Source organism: Anopheles darlingi, chromosome 3 (genome assembly GCF_943734745.1).
Source record: "Anopheles darlingi chromosome 3, idAnoDarlMG_H_01, whole genome shotgun sequence".
NCBI classification, from domain to species: Eukaryota; Metazoa; Arthropoda; class Insecta; order Diptera; family Culicidae; genus Anopheles; species Anopheles darlingi.
The window spans coordinates 39,409,845-39,428,032 of NC_064875.1; the positions used below are offsets into that span (position 1 = coordinate 39,409,845).

Genomic DNA, 18,188 nt, shown 5'->3' on the forward strand with positions numbered 1-18,188 from the left:
CGGGGTTTCTTTTCCACATGGCGCACAGTATCCATCTTGGGATGATTGATTCCTAAACTGCCATTGAAATGGTGGTCCCTGCTTACCATGATTCGTCACTCGGCATGTTTTAATGGTGTATTGTGGCTACATCAGATTCAAATCAAAAAATATTTGATTAATTCGACCCTATCCCTTTTAAATACTTTTGCTGTTTCGAGCCAAGTGCCAAGTTCCTAGAAAATTTCTGGCAATTTGGACGTTACCTTTTAATCTTGATAAGATTTCTTGTTGTCAAATATTTGGTCTTGCTAATAAATACTAATACTATACAACCTTACTTTTCTTCTAAGTCCTTTTTTTTAAAATAAATTCAAAGCTACCCGAAAACTGTGCACATTGCTTTGTCCTTCACTGTCCGTACAAATTTTGATTTCTTTCTTGTCTACCATCTGCACGCTTATTACTCCTACGTCTCCACTCGTCCAATACAAGTACTGGTGGCAGGCATACAGCGTTGGAAATAATTCTGAATCAACCCAGCGAGGGGTGAATGCTGAGTTACAATTAACGTTAATCTGACTATTTCCATTACAAAACAATACCAACCACCAGCCTACGCGCTTCGTCCGTTACTGCTGCTGTTTGAAGATAATATTTACAAATCGCTACGAACGCTCTGCACTCCTCTTGTCTGATAGATTCACGTTCTCCAAAAGGAAGGAAGGAAGGAAGGAATCTGTCTAGAATACTGTTTTTTTCGCACTCGCAACGCAGGACAACGGGAAACGTCAAATCAATTCGATCATTATTAGCGTCAGCAAACATGTCGACCGCCAAGATCCGGTTCAGCCTCACGGAGCAGAGTCACGGAGGAATCGATGCATGCACAACACGAGCCCGGCCCGACCCAATCGTGCGAAACCAGCCAGAGCCAGAGAGTCAAGTGAAAGAAGAAACAAAATGGCAGCGCAGAATGGTAACGCCGCGACCACAGAGCATGATGACATCTCGCGCGCCCCAATCGCCGGAGGATTCTGCGACGACGACTGGAGGGCACGCGGACTATAGGTGGGGATAGAGAGTAAACGGGTTCGCGTGTGGGATGCTGTGCAGGAGGAGAAGCAGTCCAAACCAACGAGCACCATGCCGTGCCATGCCGTGAGAAGCGACCACCACCACAATGAGCAACGAACAAAAACAAAACGATACATACTCGTCGTCAGTCGTCGTCGCCGTACGCGCGTGTTGCGGTCTGCGAGAGGCACAACATCAAACGGACACCAGCAGCAGGCAGGCAGGCAGCCAAATAGCATAAAATAGCGAACCCCCTTCTTCCTTTACCTACGTCTCCTGCTCCACTGCTCCATCCGGCCAGGGACCACAAACCGGTTCCCCATTACTCGGCTCCCCTACGCTCACTCGCTCGCTGTTCGCGCCGCGCATGGCTGGGACTGGGACTGGCGCTGGAGAGCTGCTTCACATTCGCTCCACCCTTCTTCGCGTTGTTGTTTCGCTATCGAGACGTAAGGTCAGCCGGACGGACTTCAGAGGACCGGCTGGACTGCTGCTGCTGCTGCTGCTGCTGTTATCCATCTTGTTGCCCGATCACGCGGGATCTTGCGACGGGAAGTGCGACAGGTCTGTTGCTGTTGCTGGTGACTGGACCTCAGACAGCCATTGGCAGGAACGGGGTGCGGGCGCGATAATTGAAAAACAACGCCGCGATCAAAACGCATGCAAGACAACGGCCACTCGGTGTGGCTGGAGTGTGTGACATATTATCATCGCACTATGGCGTAGTTCCCAGACCCCGATATGGAGAGGCCACCGTAAGGTGCATCCGGTACAGCACCACCACCACCACTATGCTTCTCCTCCGATCCATCGGGTTTATGTTATTAGATTGTCACCCTCCCGAGAGCGCTGACACAGAGAGAGAGAGACCGGCAATACAACGGCGATCGCTTACGGCGTCCTCGGTTTATACGAACGGAAGTGACTGCATCGTGGAGCTGGGGACCGTGGCCGGCGCGTACTCACGTTCTCGTGCACCAACTGGTGACGCACACTCGTGCTGGAGAGAGATAGGCAGCGGTGACAAGCGCAGTTCGCTATAGAATGCATCTTACCAACTTGCCTTTCACATTCGTCTTGGAGTTAACCATTTTCTTCCCATCCAAGCCAAGAAGGAATCATATTTTGTTTGTCGAAATGACCGACAGAACGATCGGTGCAAACAAATGACTATTCTCAGTCCGCAGACACTACAAAACGCCAACGCGAACAATCATCGACATGGTCACGTGTTCGACGCGGTGTCCATTACTGGCGCAAGAATGAAACAATCGCATTCTACTGTCCCACACCACACCCTTCCCCGGTCATTCCCTTCTCTAATCCAGAACAGAGTCCATCCGTCACATAAACCACACAGCGTCGTCCACACTATCATCGTCATCTGTCGACACATGATGTGGTGGAATCGGTGGGAACCGCGTGCATTTGTCCGGATCTTCCATTCATTCAGTAGAATCGGCGAGGCAAGGGAGCCCCCCTGGACACCTTCTTTTTGACGGTGAGACCGAGTCGCTTCGGTTGAGGTGTTAACTGATTGCGTGATTCCCTCCCTTGCCCCGGTAATGACCAACAATTTCGCAGCCCAAAAATTGACCGCGAACTCTACTAGCATTCGAGAGAAAGTGGCAGACAGGCCGCCAGCCGCCTTCTGTGCCTTCAGTTGGGGCCTGGGTCTGGCTCTGTGTCTTGCCGTGCCAGTCGTGCGTGATTGTTGCTCAATGCCCGGGGTTCGTTGCTTCCACGTTGTTGCCTTCCTGGCTGCCATTCGTCGTCATTCGGGCATTTACACATTATTATCTAATCAACGGCGTTTGCGACGCAGACCCGACAGCTCATGAGGAAGGTTTTAATGCTGCTGCCGCTGCTGGTGCATCGCTATAGTACCAGCAGACGGCAGACGGCAAATCATATCACGAGAGCACAGACACACACAGGTCCAATTCATGTCAACTGCCACCACCATGTCAGGGCGACATGGTCCGGCAGCATTCAATCGGTTGCAACGAGGCGATGCGATGGGTGCGAGACACAAGATGGAGGAGAAAGACTTTCGCTTCCGGCGAGCACCACTTGTGGTCGTGGTGGGCACCACGTTGGGCTTAAGAAGGGGATCCGATCCGAACAGTGTATGTGTGTGTGATGTGACCGCGAAAGACGTAGCAAGAGAGGAGGAAGCGAGCCTCGTAGTGCTCAGAGAGCAATAGCATGGTCTGTGATTGCAGCGAAGCCACAAAGTCGCGAAAGAAACAATCGATTGTTTCTTAATTTGAATCACAAACTTAAAGAAGATCTAAACCTACTTTAGATCCGTAAGAGAAAATGTGCTTCAAATGTCCGCTGTGACGTGTTTCGGTCAGGCATGCAAGTGGGAAGAAACACGGAGGGGTTAAAAGGATCGGGGACACACGATTCCTCATGCTGCCCATGCTTCGGTACGCCAGATCACGTACGAATAGCAACACGTACACACACGTGAACGCAGCACTTGCCACTTGCCGGTCAAGCCAGCCAGTGGCAAAGCTCCAACCCAGACCGGTCAGTTAGTGGGGATGGGAGGGATCCGTTTCTAGTTTACGGCGTCCGGATAAATTTCACCTCTCTTCTTGTTCCCTCCTTGCTGGCGGTGCTGTAGAATCGATGCAAATGGTGAAATAGTGAAATGCTAAAATGGCAATTGGCACTTACATTACTCCTCTCAGCACCGGCAAACAGCATAGCAAAAGTATGTGCTCCTGGAGTATAGGAGACGAGATAAAAAACGGATGACGAGACGGAATCACATCAACTTTAATGATGATGATGTTGATGGCTTCCAGTGTCTCACCCCGCGTGCGTGTATCTCCCTTGGGCTTGCTGCCTCTGGTACGTGCCTTTATCCGTTGGTTGGATTTGCTAAATGAAGTAAACACATCTTGGCAACAGAAAACAGAAGAAGTAAAAAAAACATCGATGTGCAACCTTATCGCGATGCACAATCATGCGAAACCCGCGAAATACATTCGCGAACGAAAGTGAACACACCACACACCGACATCTATCATCACTACCCCTTGTGCTCCGGGCCCCTCCATCGATCGTGCGTCGTGGCCAAACATTAGCCACCACCGGTCGGGGAGTAAGGCAACTACTAAGGCGCGCTGATAAAAGCCGGACTCGGCTGCAAGCGAACAGCGTGCCTGCGTGCCTCGACCAAATGTGTAACGTGGTGAGGAGCAGAGAAAATGAACGGAAAAGCTCGCCGAGGAGCTCGCCGATGATGCGTACGACGTTGTGTAACGGTCTGAGAAGCTACAGAGCGCCGCCCAACCCAAATCAGTTGGCCATCGACGGGGTTTCACTTGAGCTATTGGAAAACAGCAACATAACGCGAGTATATATCGGCCCGGGTACACAAGCTCTATGGGTCTTTTGACCATACGGGGGCACAATGCCGGACAACAACAGCAACAACAACGAGGCATCATAGCGTCGAAGCGTAAGTTGATGAATCACTCAAATGTGAAACCAAATGTGTGATTCATGCACCTGCCTGACCGTAGCATATATAATATGGTCTGGTCATGGAAGGAAAGGCGATGTGACGTGACGTGACCCACCAAGCGACGCTTATCTATCGCTTCCCCGCTTGTTTTATGTACTCTGGGATTGTGGGAAGTATTGAGCCTTCGTCGGTAAGCGATTGGCACATTGCGGTTTCGGGACAACAAAACTCAAGGACACGAAGCATGAGTTTCGTTCTGTTTTGTCAGATCCTCTCCCTTTCCCAGACGCCTGGCCAGTTCGAGCTCAATAGCAGCGACAACGAATACAAACCGGAAAATGAAACAATACGAAACGGAACGGAACACAGCGCACAGTGCACGCTCTCGCTGCTTTCGGGAATCAAAAAACCGTTTTTTTTAAACGGAAGTTCCAAAATCTAGGCCAAACAAACTTCAGAATGCTCATCATTCTCTAGAGACGCTCTAGTTTCGCAAGGGAGTGAAGGCTGCAAAGCGTCGTGCACATAGTTTCCGCCTTTTAAAAGCAGTGAACGACATCTTTCAGGGTATCCGCTACGCTTGGCTGGCTAAGAGGAAAGCTTTGATTCATTTATAATCCGGAATCACAACACATGTTGTAGCTTCGGATTGCTTAAAAATACAAAATGATGTGCATACGTATGGAGCTAATTGATTGTAATTTTCAAAATGCAAAAGGCTGATTGCAGTTTTGATGAATGTGCATTATTATTTGTTATTAGGCGACCATTTCGCTCTAATAAATTTCATACCTGTAGCATCTAGCGTCTCTTTGATTGATAATAGTTCGATCTTTTTGGACACGTTACCTTACTTCTACAACGGTGCATCATCTGATCCATTCGGACAAACGTATTACACGTCCAAGCAAACGTTTTATACACGTCTTCCAAACAAAGTTCATAAGATTAGTAATAAAGCCCCAATCACCCCCGATATCAACAACGATTTTGGATCTTAGCTGACTAAAGCTTTAAAGTTGCAGAACGTTTTTATGACCCCAAATCACAGAAGCTACTGGAGTCGCCGAATCGATATTTCGTCCGCCCGACTGATGGTCTATGTATGTGGAAAGATCCATCTTCAAAGGAGTTGCTTTTATGGCCATCCCATGAAACACTGACGAGAGTAACCACCAGAAAGTAAAAAGGCAGCAGCATGACCAGCAAAGCACTTCCACAGCGGGCACTTTGTCACTGATAAAGGTTAGAGGCTGGCTGCGGTGCTAGGATTTTACTTTCTATTTCTTGGAAAAATTCTGCCGAACCGCCGATAGTGCGTTATCACAACGTAAAGCCACGCAAAGGGGTGCGATAATAATTGCGAAACAATGTTCCGTGATGGGAAGTTCGAATGTTGGGTCGTACAATCGATGCCAAAAGATACCACGATAAGCCACGGAATTGTGCAATCGGTTTATCTTTCGAACCACCAGCAGCTGCAATGCTGCGCAGTCATTTGATCGATCTACTGTTGCCCGAAAATGGTTTGCGTTTGCAGACCTAAAACGCTCGATTACAGGTATTAGGAGCGTTTAACAGAAATAACTATTGATTGTGGTTTGTTACAAAACACTTAAAATGGTCGCGGCCACTTTTACATTGTTAAGCGATGGAGCGATTATGGTCACCTTTCCCGCAGAGTCGCTCTCTGCTCGGAGCATCACACCCATCATTCTGTCCCATTTTCCCATTTCGTTTACCAATAATGCTAATGGACAGCACGAAGCTCGGAGTTGTTGGATCACCGCCGTTGCTGGCCAGCGTTCGTGATTGTTGATTGTATCAAAAAACATTCCGGAGAGTGTATTAATTGGTGACAAACCGAAACCTCGCGAATGGTGGTAGCGCCTGCAGCAAGAGCACGTTACTCCTGGGACCGTCTCTAGCGCTTTGCGATAAGACGAATCGTTGTACTATCAGCACCAGATGTGCGGACCGCGGGGCTATTCAACCGTAGCGGAACGTCTGGCCAGTCGTGATCCGGGTATGTTATGTGTGCCATCCTCTTCTTGGTTTGCCCGTTTGGCGTGCCGGATTCAACACGTTTTTGGCAACAATCCGCAGCCGGGGCCGTTGCGAAAAACATTATCGATCATCATAACGCTCTCGTCTGGGGAGGAGAGGTCGATGGTACCGGTTCGTTAGATGAGCAAGCCGATAAGGGTCTCAAAATAACGTTTTCTTTTTCCTGCATCATCGATCGATAGCAAGTCGTTCCGCACTGTTGTTACACTTGTTGAGTTTATCTAAAATTTAATATATAAGCGTTTCTATTACAACCATTCATTATGGAATGGTAAGACATGTAATGCAGTGATAAAGGCGCGGGTGGCTTCCGTTTGTTTTCCTTCAACTATTTTTTCTTTTTTAAGTATTAATAATGCCATTGTGTTATTCTCTATTATACACACTTTTTGTGAAAAGAGCACAGCTCTGTCTTCTGAGTAGTATGCTACATTATTGTTTGACGTGCGTATTTGCGTAGTAGCTCTTTTGGAACATTGATTCCTAAAACTTTTGTGGGATTCCTAGTTAATGTAGGCCTAATAGCCTTCAACAATGTGATTGAAATCAGTGATGTAAGCCATTTGGATTAAGTCGTGTTTTTGTCCTCATTTGATTGTTGACGAACATCGATTTGTTGTCTTATTGACATATAAAAGATCTTCATCCATGCATTGACTTAATTTTAAAATAAAAAATTACATTTCACCTATCTTGTAGCTAGATACTTTCTGGTAAGGGAGCCGATTTTTCTAATGGATATTAATCAATTTGGGCTTTCTTTTGAGTTATGTTTATTGTTTTTTTTTCCTTTTTCATGGCCAGTAATGCGCAAATGTTATACTGTAGTAGATCAAGATCGCTGGGGAGTTGCGGCGATAAGAAAGTAAGTATTGTGCAAATATGTGTGTATTTCTGAAACCCTCCTTGTTTTGATAAATTTCACATAAACATGACCGATTTCTGGTTGCTTTAGGGCAACTTTTTGGTCAGAGTTGTTAAGGATATAATCATAGATTTTGATTCTTTTTGAACGAAGAATGGATTCTGCTCTTGATAATGCCTGAACCAATTAGAATCTGGACACCCATAATAATTCATATCTCTGGAATTAAATGACATAAAAATAAACGAAAGGGTCATGAGAAATAGTGATGCAAATTTACATTGCTTTTACGTGACTTTTTATGCTTTTACTTTGACATTATCAAACATTTTAGTACGTCATCTCATTTGCAGTGGCTCTATTTCAGCTTGTTTTTATACATTTTTGATATATTTTTAAAATTTCCTGTTGATTACTGTCCAATAGAATTCAATAGAACAAAAATCAGGACAATTCGGAGGATCGATAGTTTTAGCTATGAAATCAATCATTATATTACGGGCAAATTTATTCCTCTATGATTGGCAAAAGTCAAATTTGTTTGCTGGCATTCGTCAAAATGCATTTTTACGTGTGTTCCAGTGTCCATCTAAATGCATTGAATTTGGTCAACACTTGTTTTTACTGATTCCTTGCACAAATTAGGGTAATCAAGCTTAGTGCTAAGGTAATATTTGGCTATTTCTGGTATAATACGATCTTAAACATTCTCACAAACATATTTGCCGAATTGTGACGTGGTCCGTGAGTATTTTTGTACCATTAGTAAAATCACACTGAGAGATCCCAGGGTTGTAGAGAACGTTCGACTGAATTTTATCTGTAGAATCGGGCATTTGTAACGCTTTAACGGCTGTTTTATTTTGCCAGTTTCAACGTAAGAGTCGAATAGAGTTCATAAAACAGTTCAATAATCATTAAAACAGAATTTGATTTAAAAAGAAGCTTGAAATGATCCAACTGATTTGCGTTAATGTACGGTTTGCTTTTTCATCCATTCAAATTTAACGGACGTTTTATTCCAGATCCTTTAGGCTAAACGACTTTCATAAGCGGTATGCTGGTCATTAATTCGAAAATCTATACGAGTATTTTTTGTTATTGATATTCTTGCATCTGGGACACAATGTGGCCTGTGGGCCGGAATTCAGGTCAGTTTCGTGATCAATTTCTTAAGACATGCATGGTTTTTGTAGGCAAATTCAAACCTGCAGACTGAAACAAAGCGCACCGAACAACGCGTTTGTAGATTGCGCCACCCAAAAATGAAGCGCATGTCTAATGCAACGACGAACGTCCATAAGCGCGGGACCAGATGGCGGTGTCTCGAGAATAATCTTTGCCGCTTGATGATGCGTTCCGGGATTTCGGGGAGCACCGCACCGACCGATTAACGAACATTATTTCATCATGCGGGAGAGATGATCGAACGGCTTCTGGTGCTGGTCTCGCTGAATGAAACCCGTCTATCTTCTTCCTCCCGGACAGGCCAACGCGATCGAAACCACATAAAAACCTATGCTCTAGTCCGTGGACCCGGACACCTTCCTTTGCAGCCTCTCTTCCTCTCTCTCTCCCTCTTGTTTTCTCCTGCTGGCCAGAGGTCTCAAATTACGGCGGTCTTCATGTGGATCTTCTGGCACACACAAAATGATTCCAAACAAAAAAAAGCATAACAAAAATACCACGACCCCGGTGTGCGTGAGAGGCATTACGTGGTGTGCGTGGAGGCCGCTGTTTATCCCAAGATTACGATCCCAAAATTCCTGATTTCCCTGCACCCACCCACCCTGTACGACCATAAAACCGAAGCATAAGTCAGAGCAGAGCGCCCTTCTTGTGTTCTGTTTGTCTCTTCCAGGCATCTTCAAGGGCAGGGCGGGGTTCTTTCCCTTCTTCCCACTTCTGTTTCTCCTGCAAGTGAAGGTGTTTTGGCCTACCTGAGTGTCGTTCAAGATTTCCAGGTGTTCTCCCTTCCGGAAGCTCAGATCTTCGTCGGTGCGGGCGTCGTAATCGTAGAGCGCCACGAAGATCTTGGCCGTGCTGATGGAGTCGTTTCCGGGGTCGGGCAGGGCGGGCATCGGTTGTCGAATGGACTGCTCCTGGGGTGGAGTGGCCACCGGATTGCCCGGCAGTACCGGTTCGCTGTCCATCGGAGTGGCTCCGATCTCGGCTTTCGGATCGGCCTTCGCCGTACTGCTAAAACAGTTTCCCATTTTTCTTCACTCTTCAACACCAAAAACTCTACACCGCGACTGAGGGGGTGAGATTTCTTTCCGTCGCTGGGGTTTTCCACGCCGCCACACCCGCTTTTCGCTATTTTCCGAGTCTAGCGTTTCGCTTTTCTTTCGCCCTAACACTTTTTGCCATTCACTTGCACTTCAAAACGGAGGCCCATCAAATTCCCAGCAAAACTGGCCGTGCACTCTCGGACTCGGGCTCTTATTTTTGCTTTTCGCACCGCCCACCACCCTCTTCTTCTACCCTCGATGCCAGCGGGGCAGCCGCGGTGGCTTTTCTCATTGATTTTGCTGCTTTTCGCAGGATTTTCCACACGCGAATTCACACACAAACCCGTTTTTCACCTGTTGTTTTTTGGGGTGCGACCGACAAAACTCTGCCAACAAATATAACAACAAATTTCACACAACACCCTCCCGCAACACACACCCTGTTCCGAGCGAAGCGAACACCCGCGATTCCACTTTACGGCAAGTAAAAAAGGATTAATTTTATAGCGAGAGGCCCGATTTTTGGTGGCCGATTTCGTCGGGGGCGAGGAAGTTTTGATTAAAAAAAGAAAATCCGTCGCCGTCGCTTGCCTCGCAACAGTGAACGCAACAGTCCGCAGTAGCGAGTTCGTCAACTCGCGCTTTGAGCTGGTCGACTCACTATAGAAATTGACGGTCAGTGAGCTGTTGCGCTCACTGTTGCTAAGCATGTGGACTCCTCAGTATGGTGGAGAGTGAGCTCGCAATGTCAATGTCAGTGAGAAATCTTCTCATCGTGGTGAGGTTTGTGAGAGGTTCAATTTGAATCGGCCGTTTTTTTTAATTTTACAAGCATAGTGGAATAAATTATGTACGAACTTGAGCAAAGACACCAGGAACAGTGTGGGACACCCACCCACTAAACCAGTCGTTTAGTTCCTTTTACCTCCCTTTCGCGGCTTTCCTCTTTCGAGATTACACACAAAGGAGAAGCAGTGCCAAGGCACTTGCACCAAGAAACAACCGTCTAAATCGACTTCTTTGGAATGATGATCCAAACCACCTACTTCATCATCCACAATCCCAGATTTCCCTCCAAAATTACGACGTATGTACCAAGGTACTTTAAAGAGCGGATTCGGCCTAGGCCTATCCCCTCTCCCCATAGGGCCTCAAGATAGGCGCGGGTTGCCGAATGTCCCTGATGGTCGTCCTAGGAACAATCATCTTCCTACCCTCGTGGTACCAAGTTGCGGTCATTGACAGCCTGGTGTCTTTGGAATTCCCGCCATTCCAAGCACAGTCGCGCCATGACATGACCCACGCACCCACTTACCGCATCAAACGCCTCCTGGTTTCCGCACATCAGCGCCACGATGTTCTCCGGTCGGACCTCCTCCCTTGAGATCCTCCGTAGTCTAGCTCTGGCTTCGTCGAACCTGGGGCAGTGGAACAAGACGTGCTCTGGAGACTCCACGACCTCCACGCAAGCAGGGCACAGTGGCGAGGAGGCTCGCCCTATACGGTGGAGATATTCCCGGAAATAACCCTAGCCCAAGCAGAATCCGCGTAGTGCAATACGGATGATATCACACCTGCAAGCAGTCTCCTCTTGCTACTACTCAGGCCCGAGGTCCTGCACATTATGCTCGAAAGAGCGTGGAGGGCCTTCTTCGCCTTAATGGTGGGGTATTCTACATGGCTTCCGAAACTGAGCCTGTAGTCGACCATCACGCCAAGATACCTGATCGCTTCCTGAGACTGAACCACGTGACTACCAATCGTGATCGATGCCACTTGGACTTCCTGCAGGTTGCTGACAAGGATCATCTCGGTTTTGTGGTGAGCAACTTCCAGTCCTACCCCGGCCATCCACGTTTCCACCGTTTCGATAGATCGCTCCGCATTAACAATCACCTCATTCAGGCTCTGGCCACTGACCGTCAGGACCATATCATCGGCAAAGCCAACGACCAAAGTCCCGACTGGCAGCCTCAGCCGCAGGACCCCATTAAACATCACATTCCAGAGTGTTGGCCCTAGAACGGATCCTTGGGGAACGCCAGCGGAGAGCTGGATTTCCTGTGGTCCTGAGTCGGTGTCGTACAGCAGGACGCGATAATCGAAGTAGCTACCCAGGATGCGGCACAGCTTGGGACGGAGGGAGTCTCTCATCTCTCTCCTCCTCTGTCCTGCCGCGCTGGTGCCGACGCCTCATACGCCTTTTGGCGATCCAAGCCTCCAAAATCCGTTCGCTCCACCACGGTTTCGGCTTCCTACGTGGTGGAGACTTACCCTTCTGAGGCATTGTTCGGCCGCACTTATTCTCCATGGCGGCAGTGAGTGAGTCGGCACTAAGGCACTCCCCACTGTCCTCCCGGCGAAGCGCTAACGCGAACAACTTCTCATCGAAGAGCTTGGTTTGCCAAGTCTTCGGCTGGCACGTTCTTAGGAGTTTTGGAGGCGGACCCACCCGATTAACCCTTGCCAGGCTGTAGCGCACAGCGAAATGGTCGCAGAACGTCAGCTCCCCACTTACCTGCCACTGCATTCCGTCCGCCAGCTCCGGACTGCAGAAGGTGACATCGATGATTGACTCGCCCCCATTTTTGCTGAACGTTCTGGTGTTGCCGGTGTTAGCCAGCACCAACCTGAGGCGAGCAATCGCCTCCTGCAATCGATGGCCTCTGGGGCAGGTCCTTCGACATCCCCATTTTTTAACCCAAAAATGGGGGATTTTTAAATAAAATTAAAAATGGCTTAAAAATGGATTAAAACTATCGGCTCGGCCGATCGCCAGATTAGGTCCAGGTACTAAGCTTGGTCAGCTGGGCATTGCCCAATTGGTTTTAGACTACGTTCCCAAGCGCACTTCATAAACACCAGAATGTATCAATAAATAAGCTTTATTGCGTCCGCATTGTTTTGTCTTTTAGAATTTCGTTAACCTACACCATCCGTGAGTCTTTCATCGTCATTCGAATTCATCACAATCATCCCCCATCCCCCATACCCCAGCTCCCATTAACCGTACATCCTACCAGAGTCCTGCTCCTGGTGCTGTTGGCGTTCCTGCTGTTTCACCAGCTCATAGTAGAATCCTTGGAGCTTGATTAAACTATCATGGTTGCCCACTTCGACGATCCGACCCTGATCGAGCACAACGATCACATCCGCATTGCGAATGGTGGAGAGTCGATGCGCGATCACGAGCGTAGTACGATCAACCACGGCCGCATCAAGGGCACTTTGAACAACCGCTTCACTGGCCGCATCCAGCGCACTCGTCGCCTCATCCAGAATAAGAATCGTCGGTTGCTTCAGCAAGGCCCGGGCGATCGCAATCCGTTGCCGTTGACCACCGCTCAGTTGTATGCCCCGTTCACCGACCATCGTATCGTAGCCATCCGGAAGCTTACTGACAAAGTCGTGGGATTGCGAAAGTTTGGCCGCATGCATCACCTCTTCGTGGCTCGCCTGCGGACGTCCGTATTTGATGTTCTCGTAGATTGTCGTTCCGAACAGTACCGGTTGCTGTTCGATGAATCCGATAAGCTCACCTCGCAACCAGCTCGGGGCCAAATGACCGAGCTCGTAACCATCGATAGTAATCCGCCCCGTGCTCGGTTCATAGAATCGTTCCAGCAGTGAGGCTACGGTCGATTTGCCACTTCCACTGGCACCAACGAGGGCAACCGTTTGTCCCGGTCGTAGAACGATATTGAAATCCTTCAGCACTCGCTGGTTCGGTCGCGTCGGATACACAAATTCTACTCCCTCGAAGCGCACCTCTCCACGCAAGTTACTCGCAGGAATGATAAGACCGTGCCGGAGATCAACCTTCGGTTCGAGGTTCAGATACTCAAACACCCTAGCTCCTGCGGTCATGCCACGTATGACCGATCCAAGCAGGATGGATCCTTGGGCTAACGAGCGTTGTACGCCTTGGGCGGCCACAAGAAAGGCCATCAAATCACCGGCACTAATCGAATTCGCCGACATAAAGTGACCACCGAGCACCAGCGTCGTCAGCACCATCCCATTAAGGCAGAGGTTACTAAGGGCCTGAAAAACGGCGATTCCTGCGCCGAGCTGCTGTGACAGGATGGCCGATTTATCCGTCTCCGCCCGGAACAGCTCAACCTCGACGTACTCGCTAGCACTGGCCCGAACGGTTCGAATGTTTGCCAGTGCCTCTTCACTCACCGAAGTCGCTCGTTCCGATTGGGCTTGAGCTTTTTTGCTCAGATGGCGTAGGGAGCGACCGAGCAGCGAGAACATGACCACGGCTACCGGAACCGAGACGAGCGCAATGCTGGCCAACTGTGGGGAAATCCAGAACAGTGAAATGCCACCACCGACGAGTTGGGCAAAGCTCCGTAAACCCTGCGAAATGCACTGCTTGAAGCTCGATTTGAAGTCCTGCACGTCGGCGGTCAGCCGGTTGACCAGCTCACCGGTACGGTTGTGATCGAAAAACTCCAGATCCTGTATGATGATCTGACGGAACAAATCCTGCCGTATGCTGGCGGCCATCTGTTCGCCAATCTGACTCAGGAGCAGAATGTACACGAAGGTGAACCCGGACTGCGCCAGGTACATGCCGAACAGCTGCAACGAAGGGTCACGCAGGTCACGGAAGAATGTGGCAGTGTCGATGCTGGAAAACAGAAATTTCTTTTAATATGCTTTCTTGAAGTGACTCTTCCGTGGAAACCTACTCTTTTAAGCCGTTCCCGGCGTAGCGAGCCAGTTTATTGACGACCACACCGAGCAGGTTCGGTATCTGAATGTTGAAGTAAGCCACGGCCAGTGCTGCCTGAAGAGGAAGGGGCAGAGAAGATTATAACGATTCAACCCAGCAGAGTCCCGAAACACTTACCAGAATAGCTCCGATTAATTTGCCCAAGTGTTGTTTAAGATAGCGCCAAAATTTCCACCAATCAAAGCGTACGGCTTCATCGCCAAATCCGTGCCGTTGGCCTGCCAGTCGATTGGCCGGAGCCTCACAATCCGCGAACCATCGTCGGTACTGGCAGCCAACCGTTAACGAGACTGCACTTCCACCGATTAGCAGTCGGATCAGGATCGATCGACTCTGTTTTCCTTCGGTGGCGGCGGCCTGTTGGATAGCCCGGCCGGTAAATAGCGAACTCCGGGTCCTGCTCGTCTGCTGCAAGCCCGTTTTCACAAGTCCCAGTGATCGTCGCAAAAACGAGTTCCGGTGATTGCTGTTTCAAAAAAGAAGATGTCCGGAGCGGGTTTGTTGAGGTTATGCAACCCGGCGTTTTTCGTTTACCTGGAAAATCCGTGCCAGCAGAGTGGCGGTCGGTTCGGGGTCAGCAAGAGTTTCAGCATGCCGGCCGCAAGCTCTTAAGAGCCGTTCCGAGGTTTTTTTCCTGCTGCAACACGCGCCAAGACACGATTTTTTCAGTGGATTTTGAATTTCTGTTTTGCGGGTTTTGTTTTGATTACCGGAGCAGCTGACTGTCAAAATCGAGGTCATAAAAGGTCTAAATATAGGAAGAAATGGGGGATTATTTCGATCATTTTGGAAGCTTCAAAATGTATAGAAAACAACCCATTTTATACTGCTGCAGATTTACCGTTTACATTGCTACGGTTTCAGGAGTCAAAAGTTTGAGCACGCGATTTGAATTGCCGTTAGACGCTCGTTTCGTGATTTTTTTTAAATTGTTATGTTTTCCAGGTTTTTGTGGTATAAGTCAGTGCAAAATGCAACAAGAAAGCAATAAAAACGAGGCGATACGTTATCGGGAAGGTCTCTTCCGGAAAAATGAGCCACTGCGACCTGGAGTTTAGCGACAACACGTGGTCGCCGGTGCATCGAGTGGTGCTTTTCACCTGTAGAGAATACTTCAGCCGACAGAGTGTTCGTACAATGCTCCACAATTAGCTGATCATGCCCCAGGACTTGTCGATGAAGCAAAATCCATTTCCTCTGAGCGGCCAAATCTACTGCCAAGGAAACACGGGAGCATCCGCGAAGCGGCCCACCGTTGGATCTGGTGGATTACCTCCCATCAGGTACCCCAATCTGGCTACGCATTGACCGCCACTAGCCGCTACAGGTGTTAGTAGTATAGAGTAAAACCCTATATTGCCAGTTTCAGATGGATCGCCGAATACATATATCAGGACGTTTTGTTTTATAATAGTACAATGATTTTGATTGGTATGCTTGCCTTTTTGCTTGAACGAGAGAATTAGAGCGATGAAAAGGTCAACGTAAAGCTTTTCCATCAACAACACTAAACCCATTCACTGGATACAACTGTTCAGAATACAACTGTTCCATCAACAACACTAAACCCATTCACTGGATACAACTGTTCAGAAAGGAGCACGAAGGTACAGTTTGGCAGTGGAAACATAGAGCATGGAATCAAAGTTTTTCCAACCGATTTCTTTAGGGTTGGTGTTTTGATGCGAAAATCGTGCAGAATATCCATGTGCATCAAATACGCGAAGACGTTCTCCGTCTTTCTGCTTAGCTGAGTTACGTTGTTGTTGTACGATTCGTTGCAAAACACTAACCTTTGAAGTAATTTCGTGAGACGTAGCATGAGGAGTAGACTTTCGCTCAGCTCTCAAGCGATCGTTTTCCTTCCGCTTTTTCGTCGTGCTGAGCAAGGACGTTCTCCTCGTAAAACGAGAACATCTTTAACCATCGTCAAGCTCCTCAGAAACCGCCATCTTACTATGCCCATAGCCATGGTGTACCGGTAATTTCGACGATGAGGTTTTGCAGAGTAGAGTCGGATCAATGTCACGACCAGCAAAGTCTGGCGAATGTTGGACCGAGTGTTCGTGTAGTTCGTGACAGGCTAATACCCATTACGAGCATAAGGACAGTAGATGTATGTACTAAGTTTGATGATCATCTTATGCAACTCATGTATGATCTCCAGCGACAAAACTGCTCTGTCTGAAGTTTATTACAAGTACCATCGATAGAGCCGAGATCAAATCCAGAACATCAGCAGTAGACAAGTGAAAAAATGGGATGGACCACGATCCCACCCAAAGGGAGAGTGCGTTCTAGGCCATGAAGAAATGTAATGTTGCCTGTTGAATCACCTGATCACCAGATGCGTCTCGTCGTAAAGATGCATTGATTGTTCAGATGAAAGGAAGATGGTGACGGTTATGTCTGTATACTTACCCGTATGTACAGTACATAGTCGTTAGGGAAGAGATCAAAATACTATTTCTTTCTTCATCGCTGCAGACAGAGAAATTATGTTTGCTTGATTATGTAGTGCGAGGGCCTGGTTTATTTGACCCCCGATTTAAAGTTCCTAAACTTACACTAACGCCAGTCAGAATGGCGTTTTACACTTCTTTACCTGCGTCGGAGTCCGGCGACCCAGTATGAGATGCTGGGATCTCCGGAACACTGCCTATTTTTTCGGATGTTCCGCGTGGATTGGCCAGAGGCACAGTTCACGGTTGGATCGTGCGGACACGGAGTAACGACACGGGTTGGTTAAAAGTTCAAACAAGAGTCTTTTTTGATTTATTCTAACACTAGTATTTATAAATTTTGTCTTAACCTAACTTTTCCTAAAGTCACCGACCGTGGCCCTACCTCCCGTTTCCTCTCCACCTCCTGCTCTTGCCGCGTTGGGTGAGCTGACTCGGCCGGTTGACGTCAACCCTCGCCTGATGCAACATTGGTGCACGCTTATTGGTTCTGGGGGGTAAATCGATAAAACATACTATGTCGGCTATTTGTTGCGACAGTTGTTATTTTGCGCGAACGTCCGGCCGGTTTCGGAACGTCGCCGGGTCACTTTTGGTATGAACAGTTGCTGGGCGAAGGAACGCATCTTCAGCAAATCATTACCTCCCCTATCGTCGTGGTGATCGATATCGATCACCATCATTGATTCTTAAGCGGCTAACGCAGTTTGCGCGTTGCATAAATTGTGGCGATTCCCTTCTTCGTCATTCTAGGTGCGCCACACCGCACCGAGACAAATCACGGCAGCGACCAAAAACAAGGCAGGTTTGGGTCGCTGCAGTAGTTTAAGAACGTTTGAAACATCCTTTACATATTTATGTTTCATTCTCTCAAAAATTCTATTTATTCTCTATTTATCTCAAAAAAAGCAGTGGTCGTCCTGTAAGCTGCACAAAATGAGAGTATGGGTCTGTAGCTTTAAATAGTGGAGCAAAATTTTTGGATAATGCTAATACATTTTGATAAAATTGCTTATTAAGCAAAAATAATACACCACTGGGGCAAACATGCGCATCGCTCTTTTCTTCGGATTTGAATTCCTTATGCATATTTGTGGTATAACTAGTTTGTCTTTGAAACACACTTATTTATGTTATTTTATCGTATTGTGTGTCCTTGGTCGCTTATGAAGGTTTGATATAGGAAATATCGACGAAGCGAGATACTGTTACTAAAAATTCATAAAATAATATAGAAATTGCAAAAACTATAAATTAACGCATTTCTCTACCATTTGTA

At 47.8% G+C, this 18,188-nt stretch overlaps 2 protein-coding genes across 2 annotated transcripts in view; both read right to left on the reverse strand.

Annotated features, from left to right (window-relative positions):
• LOC125957703 (tyrosine-protein kinase Src42A) overlaps nt 1–10,264 on the reverse strand; it is a 74,484-nt gene extending 64,220 nt beyond the window's left edge. Inside the window, exon 1 of the mRNA XM_049690571.1 lies at nt 9,413–10,264. Coding sequence (XP_049546528.1) covers nt 9,413–9,688 — 276 coding nt within the window. The 5' untranslated portion in view covers nt 9,689–10,264. The remainder of the gene's footprint in view (nt 1–9,412) is intronic.
• A 2,336-nt stretch (nt 10,265–12,600) lies between these two features.
• On the reverse strand, nt 12,601–15,135 carry LOC125957709 (mitochondrial potassium channel ATP-binding subunit). The gene is made up of 4 exons (XM_049690580.1): nt 14,982–15,135; nt 14,565–14,913; nt 14,404–14,501; nt 12,601–14,342 (listed from the first exon to the last, which is right to left on the reverse strand). The coding sequence occupies exons 1-4, from the start codon at nt 15,038–15,040 to the stop codon at nt 12,707–12,709; spliced, it is 2,142 nt and encodes a 713-aa protein (XP_049546537.1). The 5' UTR covers nt 15,041–15,135; the 3' UTR covers nt 12,601–12,706.
• Nucleotides 15,136–18,188: the final 3,053 nt, after the last annotated feature.